The sequence below is a fragment of the Vulpes vulpes genome, chromosome 1 (assembly GCF_048418805.1).
Source record: "Vulpes vulpes isolate BD-2025 chromosome 1, VulVul3, whole genome shotgun sequence".
NCBI lineage: Eukaryota > Metazoa > Chordata > Mammalia > Carnivora > Canidae > Vulpes > Vulpes vulpes.
The window spans coordinates 192,557,975-192,574,993 of NC_132780.1; the positions used below are offsets into that span (position 1 = coordinate 192,557,975).

Here is a 17,019-nt window from a genome sequence, read left to right on the forward strand (position 1 = left end):
GAAGCCAAAGCAAAGGCTTTGAAAGCTAAGAAAGCGGTGATGAAAGGCGTGCAAGTCACACAAAAAAAGAACCGTACATCACCTACATTCCGACAACCCAAGACCCTGCGTCTCCCAAGGGAGCCCAAATATCCTCTAAAGAGCACCCCCAGGAGAAACAAGCTTGATCACTATGCCATCATCAAGTTCCCCCTGACTACTGAGTCAGCCATGAAGAAAACAGAAGACAACACCACACTTGTGTTCGTTGTGGATGTCAAGGCCAATAAGCACCAAGCTTATTGGTGCTTCACCAAGCTTGATTGGTGATCAAACAAGCTGTGAAGAAGCTCTATGACATTGATGTGGCCAAGGTCAACATCTTGATCAGACTGGGATTATCTAAACTGAGTCCAGCTGGCTATAAATCTAAATAGAAATTTTTTCACCATAAAAAAAAAAAAATTAACAAAAGACTGGGGCGCCTGGGTGACTCTGTTAATAGTCTGCCTTCAGCTCAGGTCATGATCCCAGGGTCCTGGGTTCAAGCCCTGCATTGGGCTCCCTGCTGAGCAGGGAGCCTGCTTCTCCCTCGCCCTCTGCCTGCCATTCCCGCCCCCCCCACCCCGCCTTGTGCACATGTGCTCTCACTCTCCTCTGTCAAATAAATAAATTCTTTTTTTTTTTTTTCAAAGATTTTATTTATTTATTCATGAGAGACACACAGAGAGAACAAGGCAGAGACACAGGCAGAGGGAGAAGCAGGCTCCATGCAGGGAGCCTGACGTGGGACTCGATCCCGGGTCTCTAGGATCACGCCCTGGGCTGGAGGCAGCGCTAAACCGCTGACCCACCCGGGCTGCCCAAATAAATAAATTCTTAAAAAAATTAACAAAAGACCATGAAAGCAAAATATCTTCCTCAGTATATATATATGTCACTGTGCTGTATGAACACCTGGAATTAAAACAGAAACCACCCCAAATGACTCCTTACGGTGTATTTAAGATTCTAAGATTCCAATGTAATTACAAAGTCAACAAACTATTCAAGCCTGTATGATCAAACGTCCTCGTCCCCACTTCCCAAAGTGAACACCATTCTAATACATACGGTTTTAAAGATTTCAACTGTTCTTCCACATTTCCAGATTTGTAATCAATTACATCATCTGCCCCAAGCTTCCTAACAAGTTCACTGGCATCCTGAGAGCAAACTGCTGTCACATGAGCATCCCATGCTTTCATTACCTGTCAAAACAAAAACAAAAACAAAGAGGGGGGAACGTAGAAAAACCAGCTATGGTTTTTTTTTTTTTTTTTTAAACGCATGGCACCCTGTGTACATTTTTCAGACTTCTCTCTAGAGAACTCTAAGTGCTTCATCTTAACAAGAACTACAGGAAGCCACCTGTCAGAGACCTGGTAAAAATGATTAAAATTTATTCACCAGGAATAAAAATAGGTCTTTTAAGTCTCTCTTTGAACAGCCCTTCACTTTCTTATAATTTGTGGATGAATCCAGGCCATTTGACCTGCAGAGTTTCCCACAGTCTGGGATTTCCGATTGCACACTCAGGGGGCAATTCCACATGCTGCTTCATCCCCTGTGTTTTCTGTTTCAATCTCCTTACAAGACTATGGATAGTGGCTAGCAAAATCATAGCAGGCACATAATGCCTGATCATTGCTCTTTTGTCTTTTCTTAAATTTTATTTACTTATTTATTTATTTACTTACTTATTTATTTATGATAGACCGAGAGAGAGACAGGCAGAGACACAGGCAGAGAGAGAAGCCTGACGCGGGACCCGATCCCGGAACTCCAGGATCTCGCCCTGGGCCAAAGGCAGGCACTAAACCGCTGAGCCACCCAGGGATCCCCTGGTTATTGCTCTTAAGGTCTTACTAGCTGTTTAATGGTGGATGCAAAATAGTGATATTCTTTTTTCATTTAGTAGTTGGAATACTTTTAAAATTAACACCTCCCATCATATATTATTTTGCTTATTCAGGTGTACAATTCGTATAGGAAAGGCAAGACAAATAATTATTTCCCCTTTACCAGTTTATAAAATAAATTAGTTCCCCATCATTTTCCAAAAGTGACCATTTAAAAAAAAAAATGAACTCATGGCTTTAAACACATTTGAAGGGTTTTAATTCATTGTATTACTATTACTGGAACTCAACTTGTCGTATCCTTGAGTTTCTTCAAGTTGGCTCCTAAGTCTCTTTGATACGACTCGAGTAGTCTGATAGTTCTCTTGCTGTTGAATGTATTCTCAGCTCATTCTTGTACATTTTGTGCCCTAGTTCTAGAATCTGCCATTTCTCCAAGAAGTCCTGCATTCTTTTAGTGAGCGATGATCTATCAAGAGGTAGCTTTACATACATAAAGTCTTTCGAGTTCACATTGATACTTCCAATTCAAATTTGAGACTACAAAGCTTTTACTTAACTTCTGTCTATCCTTTCTTCCACACCTAAGATCCTGGCTGTCAGAGACACAGGGTGACAGAATTAAAATATACTATAAATATTCATCTGTTCTATTGTATATTACACACAAAATGATCTCTAAGTAATACTAAGGTTATTATTACTACTACTGAACTGATTAAGGAAAGCATTAGAATTATCATATATGCTCTCCCAGTTCCCTCCACCCCCTTTTTAATAATGGTTGTGCTGCATTTACCTCGTCATAGGCTATGGCTGTTACACAATGTGCTCTCTTTCTAAGCTCATGGTTCTACAGATAAATATACATTTCAACATTTACCAGCAGTCCTTAATTTGAGGTCTCTCCAGTCATTTAGCTGTCAGAAGTTCATGCTCTAGTACATTTCTCAGAAAAGGGTAAGACCATATTCCTTAACTTCCTACAAGTTATTAACAGTTCGTATGTGACCTTTATACATGAAGGCCAGTTTTGCTGTATGTAAAATTAGTCTTAGTGTACTCTTGCTTGAGTGTCTTAAATATATTACTCCATTCTGCACTGCCCCCCTTCCCGCCCCCGCGGCTTTACAGCACTGCTGTCAAAAAATCTGATGCTAATCTAATTTTACTTCTAGTCACACGATTTTTTTTTTAAGGTGTCCCAAGGATTTTTTTTTTTCCTTTCTTAAGTAGGCTTCACTCCCAAAGTGGAGCCCAACACAGGGCTCTACCTCATGAGCCTGAGATCATAACCTGAGCTGAGATCACACAACCAATTGAGCCATTCCAGCAGCCCCTTTTTCTTAAAAGCCAGTAATTTTACTAACTAGGGTTTTCCTTGATACTGCTCAATCCAGTTCCATGTTCATGTTCTTAGATAAGTGCTATGGTCATCTAGTATGTAGCTTCAAATCATTAATTTCAAGAAAATAGAGAATTTTCTTGAATTACAGATTTTAGTATTTGTTGTATTCCCTTGTTTTGTTTTCCTCTTCAGAGACTCCTACTATCCATATATCAATCTTCTTTCCTGTTTTCAAATCTGACACTTCCTCTTGAATCTGTTCTTGTTGGTTTCTTTTGTAATTAAAAATTCTTCCTATTTATATATTCTATTTCTCTTTAGGGCATTATGTGTTCTGTTTATTTGCTGTTGAATTCCTTCTAGTTTAGTCTTCAATGCTAAATAATTTTGTTTGCTTTTACTTTTTTTTTTTTTTTAAAAAAGATTTTATTTATTTATTCATGACAGACACACAGAGTGGGGGGCGGGCAGAGACACAGGCAGGGGAGAAGCAGGCTCCATGCAGAGAGCCCAGCATGGGACTCGATCCTGGGTCTCCAGGATCACACCCCGGGCTAAAGGCAGCACTAAACTGCTGGGCCACCGGGGCTGCCCTGCTTTTACTTTTTTTTCCTGAATTTTTCCAGTTCCATTTTATCTCGGTTTTTTTTTTTTCCATGTCTTGTATACTTTTAATTTTTTAAACTTGTTTTGAAATTGTAGGTCACATTTGGGGATGCCTTCTTGGTGCAGTGAGTAAAGCGTGTGAGTTCAAGACCCATATTGGGTGTGGAGCCAACTTAAAAAAAAATTAGAAATTGTAAGTCACATCTGATCTGTCTTGTGGGCATGTTTTATGATGTGCTGTTACTGTCTATAGATATGTTATTCTACTCTTTATTCTCGTAATAACTTTGTATGATTTTTAACCTTGATAATGTCCTATTACTGTAATTTTGTTAAGATATTTTTGTTGTAAAGTATAAACACGCACAGAAAAGTACATGGAATATAAACATATTACAAAGCAAACAGTATTCTTAGCATCACTCTAGATTAATAACTAGAACATGCACCATGTTCCTGAGCATCCTTACTTTCCCCTTCCCAAAGTTCCCTCACTCCTTTAGAAGTAATACCACCATCTGGACTAGTATGGGACCCTTTCTGCCAACTGCCTCCCTCTACCACCCGCACGCTTTTTTTTTTTTTTTTTAAAGAGTTTAACTCTTTACGTCGGGATCCTTAAACACTACTGTTTAGTTTCACCTGTTCTTGAATGTCATTAAATGGAATGACACAGGCTCTGAATTCTTTCACTATTATTCTGCTCATGGGATTCATGTACCTCACTGTGTGCAACTATAGTCTGTTTTCATGACTATATAACATTCTGGTGTATGAATATACCACAATTTACTTGTCCATTTCACCGCTGTTAAACATTTGAGTTGTTTCCAGTAGGGGATGATATCTCTAATTCTGGTACATAACTTGTGGTAAACATGCACATTAACTGTGCATATAGGGTATATACATAAAAGTGGAATGGTTGGGATCCCTGGGTGGCGCAGCGGTTTGGCGCCTGCCTTTGGCCCAGGGCGCGAACCTGGAGACCCGGGATCAAATCCCACGTCGGGCTCCCGGTGCATGAAGCCTGCTTCTCCCTCTGCCTGTGTCTCTGCCTCTCTCTCTATTTCTTTGTGACTATCATAAATAAATAAAAATTAAAAAAAAAAAAGTGGAATGGTTGAGTTGGCATAGGGCAATTTATAATGAGATTTAGGGAAATCATTTGGCATCATCTACTAAGTGCTTGGACTAATTCATACTCTAACCAGCAGGATATGGTATTTCTCTTTTCCTTCCACCCTCTCTCCTTCTTTTCTTTTCTTCCATCTAGTTATTAATTAACTGACATTTGCTCTGTCTCTGGACCAGGCCCTGGGTGTCTAAGTCTGGGCTGTTCTAACCAAATACCCCAGACTGGGCAGTATATAAACAGAAATGAATTTCTCACAGTTCTAGAGGCTGGAAGTCTGAGATCAAAGCATCAGCAGGGTCACATTCTGTTGAGAGCGCTCTTCCTGATTCACAGCCAGTGCCTTCTGTGTCCTCAATATGGTGGAAGGGCTATGGAGTTCTATTGGACCTCTTTCATAAGGGCATTAATGTCACTCATGAGGGATCTGCCCTCATGGCTAGTCATACCATCACACTGGGCATTAGGACTTGAACATATGAACTTATGAGGGCTACAAACATTTAGACCATAGCAGTATCTAATGATGAATGACAATGAAGTTAAGGGCAGCCCGAGTGGCTCAGCAGTTTAGCACCGCCTTCAGCCCAGGGCGTGATCCTGGAGTCCCGGGATCGAGTCCCACATCAGGCACCCTGCATGAAGCCTGCTTCTCCCTCTGCCTGTGTCTCTGTCTCTCTCATGAATAAATAAATAAAATCTTTAAAATAAAAAAAAACTTAAAATTCAAAATTTAAGCAATTTAAAAGCACACAATTCATTACATACATTCACAATGTTGTGCGACCATCACCACTGTCTAATTCTAGAACATTTTCCTCATCTCAAAAATAAACCCCATGCCCATTAAGCAGTCATTCCTCCTGCCTTTCGCCCCCAGCTCCTGGCTTTCTATCTCTATGGATTTGCTTCTTGTGGACAGGATATAAATGGAATCTTACAATGTGATCCTTTGTGTCCAGATTCTTTCACTTAGCATGTTTTGAAGGTTTATCAATGTTGTATCCATGCTTCAGGACTTCATTCTTTTTAATGGCTGAGTAATAGTTCACTCTTGCATATACCACATTTTGTTCATTCATCAGTTGATAGACCTTAGGGTTGCTTCTGCTCTTTGGCTACCATGAATACTGATGCTGCTATGGACATCCGTGTACCCATTTTTGCCTGAACATGCATTTTCATTTCTCTCAGGTATATACCTAGGAATGGAATTGCCATGTCAGATGGGAATCCTAGGTTTAACATTTTAAGGAACTTCCAGGTTGTTTTCCATAGCGACTGCATTTTACATTCCCCCTAGCGTGGACAAGGGTTTCAGTTTCTCTGCATTCTGGTCAACATTGTTATTTTCTGTTTTTTCTTTTTTAGATTTTATTTTTTTAAAAAAGATTTATTTATTAATGAGAGACACAGAGAGAGAGGCAGAAACACAGGCAGAGGGAGAAGCAGGCTCCCTGTGGGAAGCCTGATGTGGGACTCAATCCTGGAACTCCAGGATCACGCCTAAGCCGAAGGCAGATGCTCAACCCCCAAGCCACCCAGGTGTCTCCGTTTTTTTTTTTAAATAGCCATTTTAGTCGGTGTGAAGTGATCTCTTACCATGGTTTCAATTTGTATTTCCCTAATGACTAATGATGCTGGATATCTTTCCATGGGCTTATTATCCATTTGTATATTTTCTCTGGGAAAAACAGTCTATTCATGTCCTTGGGTAAATTTTTAATTGGGTTGTCTTTTGTTAAATTCTAAGAATTCTTACATTTTCTGGATATTATACCCTTATTAGAGAATTGATTTGCAAATATTTGCCCCCTGTTTTGTCTTTTTCCTTTTTTAATGGGGTCTCTTGATGTACAAAAGCTTTTAATTTTCAGAAGTCCAATTTGTTGGTTTTTGTTGTCGTTGTTATTTTACTTCGGTTGTGTTTTGGGTGTCATACCTAAAACTCTGTTGCCAAATCCAAAGTCATGAAGATTTACTCTTCTTTTCTTCTAAAAGTTTAATAGTTTTAGCTCTACCCAGGGTGATTTAGTTTTCACATATGACATGAAGTAGGGGGCCAACTTCATTCTTTTGCATGTGGATATCTAGCTGTTTCAGCACCATTACTTATATTAAAAAGACTACTCTTTTCCATGTTTAATGGTCTTGCCTTCCTAGTCAAAATTCAATTGGCCACAGGTGTATGGTTTTATTTCTAGATGCTCAATTCTATTTCACTGATCTGTATGTTTATCTTTATGCCAGTATCACATTGTTTTGGTTACTATAGTTTTGTATTGTTTTAAGATTGAGAAATGTGCATCCTCCAACTTTGTCCTTTTTAAAGACCGTCAATTTGGGTCTCTTGCAATTCCATATACATTTTAGGATCAGCTTGTTCATTTAGGCAAAACAGGCAGTTCTCATTGATAGGATTGCACTGAATCTGTAGATCACTTTGGGGGAATACTGCCATCTTTATAGGATTTTGACCACTGCATGTCTATATACATTCTAGAAACAACTTATCCATTTCTACCAAATTACAAATTTCTATCTGCCTGCACTACCCCTAGCCTTCCTCCCTAAAAGTTTTCCTATAGTTGCTATAGAGGATAACCACAAACTAAGTCATATATTAAACTCCTAGAAAAGTTGATGCTTTCTTCCACATTAGGAAATTTCTTCTTAGAAGAACAAGCTGAGGAGCACATAGGTGGCTCAGTGGTTGACCGTCTGCCTTTGGCTCAGGTTGTGACCCTGGGGTCCCAGGATTAAGTCCCGTATCAGGCTCCCTGCATGGAGCTTGCTTCTCTCTCTGCCTGTGTCTCTGCCTCTCTCTCTCTCTGCATCTCTCATGAATAAAAAAGTAAAAAAGAAGAACAAGCTGAAATTATGATGAATTTACTGAGTCTACCTTCCTCTCAACTATTATGAAAAAATAATTTATAATATGTTAATTTATAAATTCATGGGAATCATCTTTCTAATCCCAGATTTAAAAAAAACTGTCTTACCTGTATGGCAAAAGTACCAACTCCGCCTGAAGCACCCAAGATTAAAACACTGCAATGCAAAAGAAACCACAATCAATGAAAATATTAAGTCAACGTAACTGGATAAATAAACAAGAGGTTTTCACCATGAAGTGGTTCAAAGATACATGATCCCAAAAGCAAATAATCATTCACTTCCTAAGATTACACAAGGATTTTAAGTTCTCCAAGAATCTATAAATGCTTAAACATTCTATGAACTCTTTACCAAGAATACCAAATACCAAAAATACCAACATATTGCATTTTTTTTTTAAGTCACTCAGACGGTTCTTGGTAACATCTGCCTCACAATTTTTCCAGACTAAAATTACCATAGCTTTCTTTATAGGAGGGAGCTTTGGGATCCTTTTTAGCGTGTTACAGTAGATTCAGTAGCTCTCTAAGAAAAATCATATTCCCAACCACATTCCTGACAAAGTGGAATAAATGTCTTTTGTTCAAACCTGTCCCAACAGGCGCATCTACTTTCATAAATGGAAATCAATCTTATCCTCAATTTGGCTTCCTGTTAAAGCAGATGAATCTGTCCTCTCAGTACAAATAATGTTGGGCTCCAGGTTTTTCTATCTATGCTTACTGCAGCCTTCTTGTTCCTCTAGACCAAGGGTATTCAGCTTGGAGTTTATGGATGAGTTCACATAGAGGTGTGAACCCTCTGAAATTGTGAACTAATTTGAACTAATTCTAATAACATGCAAAATTTGGTGTGATTCTACAGGCATGCACTGGGGAGGAGAGGGATCCAGACTAATTTTCCCAAAGAAATATGTGACCCAAAAGAGAATCACTAGTCAAGAATCACTACTTTACACATGCTTACATTTCCTTATTGAACAGAGCCAGAGCACCAGAGAATTGCCTATTTGAACTGCAGTTTCAGGTCCCTAAAAAATAATTTGTACTGAACTGCACTTTGGTGTTATGCTACCAGCCTAGAATGAGGGACGTTATCAAAAGCGTTTGACACCACATTAGCTAAGGAGATACTGTTGAGATAATTCTTCATTCGTTTTATGAGTATGCACAGAAAAACATTTTTCTAAAGCCTACATGCTGGGAGTAGCTGAACTTCTATTTATGTCACTATAAACTTCATAACTGCTGGTTGTGGGTCCCTCTTCCCTCTCTCTTTGCCCCTATCTCCTCAACTCTGTACCTCACTCCACTCCAGCCACACTGGCCTCCCTGCTGCTCCTGAATGTGCCAGACAAGTCTTCCACTGCAGTACTCTTCAGAGATTTCTTTTGTCTGATTTGCTATTCCTCGAATATCCTCAAGGCTCTCTTCCTCACCCTGTCTGCACTCCCCATCTTACCTTATGTTCCATTTTATTGCCACTATACCATCTAACATCCTACATCGTTTTACTATTTTGGGGGTTTGGATTCCATGCCTCTCCTACCACCCTTAACACGCCAGTCCTGGGTTCCCACCATCTCGGTCCCAGCCCAAAATTACTTCCTCTCTCTCTCCGCTCCAGTTTCACCAAATTTGTGGGTCCCTCTTTAATTTGGGGACTAGAAAAGTGCAGAAGATTTTGTCACCTATCTCTAGCCAGTGCACAGAACCTCAGGACATGCATTTTGTCTACAATCTTAACCCTAGTTTCATTTTGTGTTTTTTTCTCTTACCCAAATCACAGAAGATTTGTCACCCTTTACATCTTAAAAGTTACTGCTAAAATCTGAGCCAGCTATTATTCCCTTTGAAATTAATACCACTAAACGTAATTAAAACAGGTCTTCTTGTAAATTGTGTTCCTTCCAGAAAAATTACTTTTAATTTTTGAAGAATTGTAAATTGCAGAGAATGAGGGAAAAATTTAAAGATGAACTCCTCTAAAAATCCTTCGATTTGGGGCACCTGGGGGGCTCAGTAGGTTACAGCCTCTGCCTCTGGCACAAGTTGTAATCCCAGGCCCTGGGATCATGCCATGTTGGGGGTCCCTTCTCAATGGGGAGTCTGCTTCTCCCTCTGCCCCTCCTCCTGCTTGTGCTCCCTTGCTCTCAAATAAAACCTTTAAAAAATAAAGATAAAAAGAAAATCCATCAATTCATACAGTAATAGCTCAAGTGCTTACTAAATGGGGGGTGAGGGAGGTGGAGGTAGGAAGCATGAAAACTGCCTCACAGATATATCCAAAAATTAAGTCTTCCAGGAACACCTGGGTGGCTCAGTCAGTTAAGTGTCTGTCATCAGCTCAGGTCATGATGGACCTGAGCTGCACTGGGCTCCATGCTGAGCAGGGCATCTGTTTCTCCCTCTGCCTTTGCCCCTTCCCCTATTCATGCTCCCTCCCCTCTTCTTTCTCTCTTTCTCTCTCTCTCTCTCCCCACACCCTCCTCCAATAAACAAAATCTTTAAAAATTTAATTTATCCACGAAATATTCTACTCTTTCACTCTGGCCCATTCCTATTTACAGAAATGTAGCAAGTCAAACACTCATTTAGATCCTTCACAATCTACTCTTTAGCTCAACTTGACTTCTCACCATTTCCTGAACAGAACTCTCCATCTCAGCCCAAGTCCTGTACACAATGGCTCAGACCTCAGATAACTTCACTGCCTGCCCTTGAAACCCAACTCCAGCTTTCCTGCACAACACCCCTAAGAGAGTGCCAAACTGGGAATCAATGCCATGTGGCATTAGCCGCGTTGTTAACTTTCACCATACACTTGCTTCCCAAGCCATTCTGGAAGCCTTCAAGGGCAGAGACCTCACATTATGCCCAGCATTGGGCATATTACCCTGGATATAGCAGATGGTGGATGTCTTCTGACTTTAAAAATCATCTGAATCATTATATCCTGCAGTCAAGATAACTGCTACTACCTCAAGTGAGGGAATCACCTAGCTATTTGTGGGAAAAAAGCCTGAAATTCATTTCTACTTTTCTCCCTGGTAAGGCTGGATTAAAAGGATACCTGATATAATGGCTGCTTAAGGATCCAACTGCCAGACACATCTCCAACCTTATTATTGTCAGTTCATCATTTCCCCATAACTCTTGATCCAAAGCAGCCTTATTCCCCCAAATAATAAAGCAAAAATGTTACACAGCAGCGCTGGGCAGAAGAGGGAGTGGTTCTACAGAGGCAGCTTCAGTTCCTGATGTTGCCACTTGATGGTGCCCCAAGTGCAAAACAGGCGAGGGGCAAGCCCATTGAAGTACAGCATACAGTCAGCCAGCCCATAAAGACCTGGAGACTCGTCATTCTCAGGTCCTGCTAGCTCCATGTTTTGTGCAGATTCAACTAGAGCCCGCACTTTTCTTCAAAGAAAGTCCCCCAAAAAAGGACAGCAGGCAAAATGAATTTTCAAGCCAGCAATAGGTCGGTTAGTCCTCCGTGGTTTGAAGTCCCGTGGCTGAACTAACTATTCTTGTACTCTTCAAAGCACTTCCGACACAAAGGGAAAATAGCTGCTGTTGCTTACCCCCAGTGGCCCTCCACTGAAGTGCTCTAGAGTGGAAAGGCTTTCTACCCAGCTTGCTATAATGGTCACACTGTATATTCAAGCTTCACTGAAGCAGAAGTCTATTTGCTAGAGTGAAGAATATTGCTTATTGTATAGAACAAGTACCCAGGAAATACTCTATTTGGAAAAAGTACTACAATTCAAAATTGCTAAGATTTTTAATCATGTTCCTCCCTTACTTCCTAAATTCACATGCGAAGCTCTTTTTGAAGGCCATGAGATTCACACTGTGGCAGATATTAAAAATATGGAAGAAAGTATGAATTGACACTGCATATGCATTCTGAAGCCTTACAATCTGATTTTCTCTGTCACTGTCCAATCTCTCAATTCTGCCTAAACTAAGGTACTAAGTCAGCGGTGGCTTCTTTTCCATGACTAAGTCACTTTTAATCCCATATCTGGGTACCTAAGTCCCTCTACAATCACATTTTCAGTATTCCAGCCTTAAGAAGCAAGGCATCAACCCTGACTGCCTTGTGAATAAAAAAATACAGGAAACATACTACAAAATAGGCTGAGATCCAGAAGTAAGGAATAATCTTTCAAATTTGTATATCCTGGCCTAGCCCCAGAAAAGTGGAATGCCAGGGCTGGGGATCTAGATACCTGGGTTCTAGTCCCAACTCTCTCACTAACAAATCTGCAGGCCTCATTTTCATCTCCTGTGAAATGATGATCACCCTAGGAGTCAGTGAAAAGGAAAAGTTGGCATTTTCAATCTTATTTAAGGTTTATATTTGCTTTCCCCATCTTTCTAACATAAAACTATAGGACCTTCAGGATTCCCCCAGACCACGTACTCGTGGGAGGAAAAAAGCCACATCTCAAGATTAGATTGCCCTCTATTTAAAGTCCTAATGGCTCAGAAAGAAAGATGAGTTAAATATGGCTCTTTAGAAATAGTCTTTAAAACCTAAGGATGATGCTGAAAACACCTAATTTCTTTTTTTTATTTCTCATACTACTTTAAAATCTGGGGGGGGGGGGGGGGGGGGAAGGGGGGGGGAGGTGGTGAAAGAGAGTAAAATATAACATAATATGCTAAGTTTACTCCCTAAAGTGAGAAACTTAATCTGAACAAGTAGAATAGAACTACAAAACAAATCAACCACACTTGGCCGAGATAGCCGGATTGGTGTGTCCCCTTCTAAGCCTCCGTAATTCATGTAGACATCCCCCAATTTGCAGAAGAGTTCATGTGTGAATTAGTTGTTTGGAACTTTAAACACATTTTCCCATGAAAACAAAGCTATTTATATATGTTGGCTCAGTGCCCAGGGTAGCCATTTATTAAGGTTTAGTTAACCCATAATGGACCAAGAACCTCATACACAGTGTAACAATGATTCCGTGGGAAATGAAACTCAGAATTTTAACCAGGAGTACTGGGAATGCATTTCCCTAAAAGGACAGGCAGTGGGAACCATACCAAATCGCCAGTTCCTTCAATCTTCTGTAGAACAGAGAGAAGAAAGGAGGACAGGAGGAAGGAGTGTTTATGATGGCAACCCTAGGATGGATAAGGGGCAGAAGGAACACAGGCAGAGAAAGATTTACCACGGAGCTGACGGGGTTCAGGATAACGCACCTCAAAACACCTTGGCATACTTAATCTTTTAAGGTAAAGGCAGTTGAGAAGCAGTAGGTATAGGAAGGACTCCCTGACCTTCTCCCCTGAGGCAGGTCATAAGATCCTCATATGAGAAGTGTGCTCCTATACCTGGAGGACAGGGACATCCTTATCTCCAAGACAGAGGATACAGCAAGGAATCCAAATGAATAGGCCTTGTTAAATTTCCCAGTTAACTATACTCAGCTCATACCTTCTAATCTAGCACTTTTTTTTTTTTTTAAAAGACTCTTCACTCTTTATCAAACTAGCCTAAAAAACACTCGGGTTTAATCACTTCTTCAGATCTTCATTTCGTTATGAAGGTCTCAGGTCACATAAAACTTACATTAGATAAATTTGTGTGCTTTTCCCTTTTTAATCGGTCTTTTGTTACTAGGGTTCCAGGCAAGAACTTGGAAGAATAGGGGGAAACCATATTTCCTTCCCTACACGGCCAATGAAGTTTAAGATCCAAGCCCTTTAACTTACACAAGGCCCTGAGAAAAGCCACAGCAAAATATTTGTGTGGACATAGATTTCTGTAAAATTTGCAAAAGATATGCTAATGAAGGATGGCAAAATATGCCGCCCCAAAATATACCACTTCGGCATAAGGATTATTTTGAGCTGAAGGCAGTTAAGAAGCAGCAGATATAAGAAAACTCTGCCCTTCCTCTATTAGCCTAAAAGCAGGACATAAATTTATAAAGGTGCACCTCCTCTCCTGGCTATCATGAAAGACAAAGGTTAAGGTTCTAAAGTTACCTCCAGGGATTATCACTGGAAAAGGCACCCAGTGAAATCTGTATAACAACTTTTACTTTGCTTTTCCTGGTAACTTCTTCACAACTGGCCTCCCCTACATGTTCCTCTCTTCTGTCTTTAGCTAAAGACAGTATTTTAGCCTGAATTGGAAGCTACCCGTTTGAGTGTCTTGTTTTCCCCTGGTAGCTCATGTACATGAGGTATACATGTTAATAAACTCCTGTTTTTCGGGGATCCCTGGGTGGCGCAGTGGTTTGGCGCTTGCCTTTGGCCTAGGGCGCGATCCTGGAGACCCGGGATCGAATCCCACATCAGGCTCCCGGTGCATGGAGCCTGCTTCTCCCTCTGCCTGTGTCTCTGCCTCTCTCTCTCTCTGTGACTATCATAAATAAATAAAAATTAAAAAAATTTAAAAAAAAACTCCTGTTTTTCTCTTGTTAATCTTTTATTACAGAAGTCTCAGCAGAGAATTCAGAATGGTAGAGGGAAAATGACTTTTCTTCCTCCATTAACGACAATCAGTTAAAATTTCTGTCTCTTTCCATTTCTACACCCTCCATTATGCTTCCTCTTGTGACAAGTAACACCAGATTTGGTTGAAGGGAAGCAGATTTGGAAACACATTTGCTTTGGGTTTAGCGGAAAATACTGATGTGGTTCATAGTCCTTTGAGTAAAGTTCTTGCAGGCAACCCTGGCTTAAGAATGCCTTCCAGGAATATTCCTACTTCCCACCAAAATGACACTAGGCATCAGGAAATTATTGTTTTATTGTGAGATGGCTAAGTATCATGGTTCCTAGCACTAGATTATGCAAATAGCAAAGGAGAAAAATGGTTAAACAAGTTTGAGATATACAAAACCAGAAGCTTGTCCATGAAAATTCTTCCAATTACGAGACCTGTAAAAACTTACAATACGCCACACTAGTAAAGTTAATTCGTGTAACAGGACCCACAAAATGGAGGCTACCCCAGTGGCCAGGCCCATGTCATAAATCTAAACCTAAGTCAGTCCGCACTACAAAGAATGCATCGCTGTCAAGGAAATCTAACACCAATCACAACCCTCTAACTCAGCTTGGCTAGCTTACCTTAACATAGCAAACAGGCCCTGCTAGCCTTATAAGGAAACCACTGACCTCCTAGGTAATCATGCCATTTCCGTGCTGCCTCTTCTAATGCTCCATAAAACTCACTCTTGCCCAAATCCCTCAGGAAGAGTGCTCCCCTGCTTGAGGCACTGTGCTCCACAATCTGTGCATTGTTTTTCCCTTGAGTCAAGGATAGACACATTATTACCTTGTATTAGTTTTGTCATTTGATACCACCACTGGGAAGACATCAACAAACTAGTGAAGGAGGGTTGATTAAAATGCGTAAGTATTTTAGGCCTATTCACTGCATAAGAAAACTTGAAATGCCTTGAGATCTTACAGCCCCCACGTTAAAGGAAACGTGGAAGACATTTTCCCTGGTTTGACAACCATCCTAAATTTCCTGTGACACCAACAATGAGTTGTGCTGTGGAGGGGGAGCAGAGTTTGGAAACAGTATCTGGTTTTGGCTTAAGGGGAGTGCCAGTTAGTGGATGTTAGCAATCCAGAGGACTGAGGGTGGCGGTCAGCCCATCTTGTCTGGCACCAGTTGAGCTTAAAACTCGAAGGGGACTACTGACTGAAACTCAGCAGAGAGGCTAGGGTGAGAAACAGATCTGCAAGCTACCAGAACAGGCACAGAAGCTGGGAGCAGCTAAGAGACCTCTGGGAGACCGAGAGCCGTGACGGAGTGGACCCTGGGGCCACGGCAACAGTTCAAGGCTGGAGAAAGAGAGGATCCTCTGAAGATTACAAGAGATGGCCAAAAAGGCAGGAAAACTAAAGGAGTCTAGTATCCTGAAACCATGGAAAATATGAGTCTTAAGGAAGCAGTCGGCGGTGCCATATACTTCAGAGAGGTAGATGCTAAGAACTGAAAAAGGTCACGTGGTTGGCCACTTAGTCACCTATGACCTGGGGGGGAGGGACAGCTGCTAAGTTACAGCGCCCGCCCTGCAGAGCACAAGGCTTCAGAGCTCCCCCCCAGAAAGCTCACTGGTAAAACACAAAGTGCCAACAAAGTTTTCTGCTATTCCTTTAACTGAGCCCTCCTGGGGCCCCAGACAAATAGGTCCCAAGGCAGAGACAAGGTTCATTTGCATCACACTGGCCAGAGCCTCCACCCTCCCTCTCCTCTTCCTCCCAGCCAAGCGAGTTTCTTCCTGCTAGCAAATTGAGGGGCTTCTTTCTTCTTCCTCTTACCCCTCTAACCACACCACGCAGTCAAGTGCAAATGAAACCCCAAGGTCCACAGAGGTGGTGGGAGCAGAGTGCAGATAAACAGGTGGGTGGTGGGGTACAGAACAGGGTGAAGGCATCTGAAGGAAGGAAGCTGTGTTATAATTACCGTCTAAGCACAGGGGTTGGGCGGGGTGGAGGTGGGGGGTGTAAACCCAATGGTTTCAAGCTGGAGCCTAATTCTGTAACAATTAATCAGACACCCAAATTACAATTATATGACAATTTTACTGTCATAAAGCCTAATCTCAAATAACAAACAATAAACAGCATTTCTAAATTCACTGCATAGAGTTTCAAGTATATACAATTTAAAAGTGAAATTTATTTTGTAGAAGAGGAATGGTTCAATTTCTAACACTTTCTAATACTTCTGTCAAACAGAGTGAAGTACAACTTTCCCAGTAAAAGATGAATTTCAGGTAGATCATGAAATATTCAAGATGTACCATGACACTACCAATAAATATAACCATCAGACTAAACCACTTTCAAAACATATCTGGTGTAACTGCTTTTTAGAACATTTCTATCATCTTGAGAGCCCCAGGTTATCTATGTTTTCCAACCTAATAAATCATGAAGAAACTATGGATGGGCTACTAAGAAAAAATCATTTCATCTGACAGTTTCTAGTGATATCAAAGTGTGAACAAAAATGATATATTATGTGACATCAGTATTTTTTTTTTACATTATTAAACTATCACCTTGGTTAACATGCTCAGTTATTGCAAAAATATAATTATATAACAGAAAAAGAAAAAGTAAACACATTGAACCCTCATTTTAGAAAGTTCTGTTTTAATTTCA

At 40.7% G+C, this 17,019-nt stretch overlaps 1 protein-coding gene across 4 annotated transcripts in view; it reads right to left on the bottom strand.

The window, feature by feature from the left end:
* The window catches only part of RTN4IP1 (reticulon 4 interacting protein 1), a 53,195-nt gene that overhangs the window by 24,102 nt on the left and 12,074 nt on the right, over positions 1–17,019 (bottom strand). For all 4 annotated transcript variants that reach the window (XM_072738197.1, XM_026005770.2, XM_026005769.2 and 1 more), the window contains 2 exons: positions 7,972–8,020; positions 1,093–1,229 (listed from right to left, as the gene is read on the bottom strand). In XM_072738197.1, the coding sequence (XP_072594298.1) occupies positions 1,093–1,229; positions 7,972–8,020 (186 nt within the window). The remainder of the gene's footprint in view (positions 1–1,092; positions 1,230–7,971; positions 8,021–17,019) is intronic.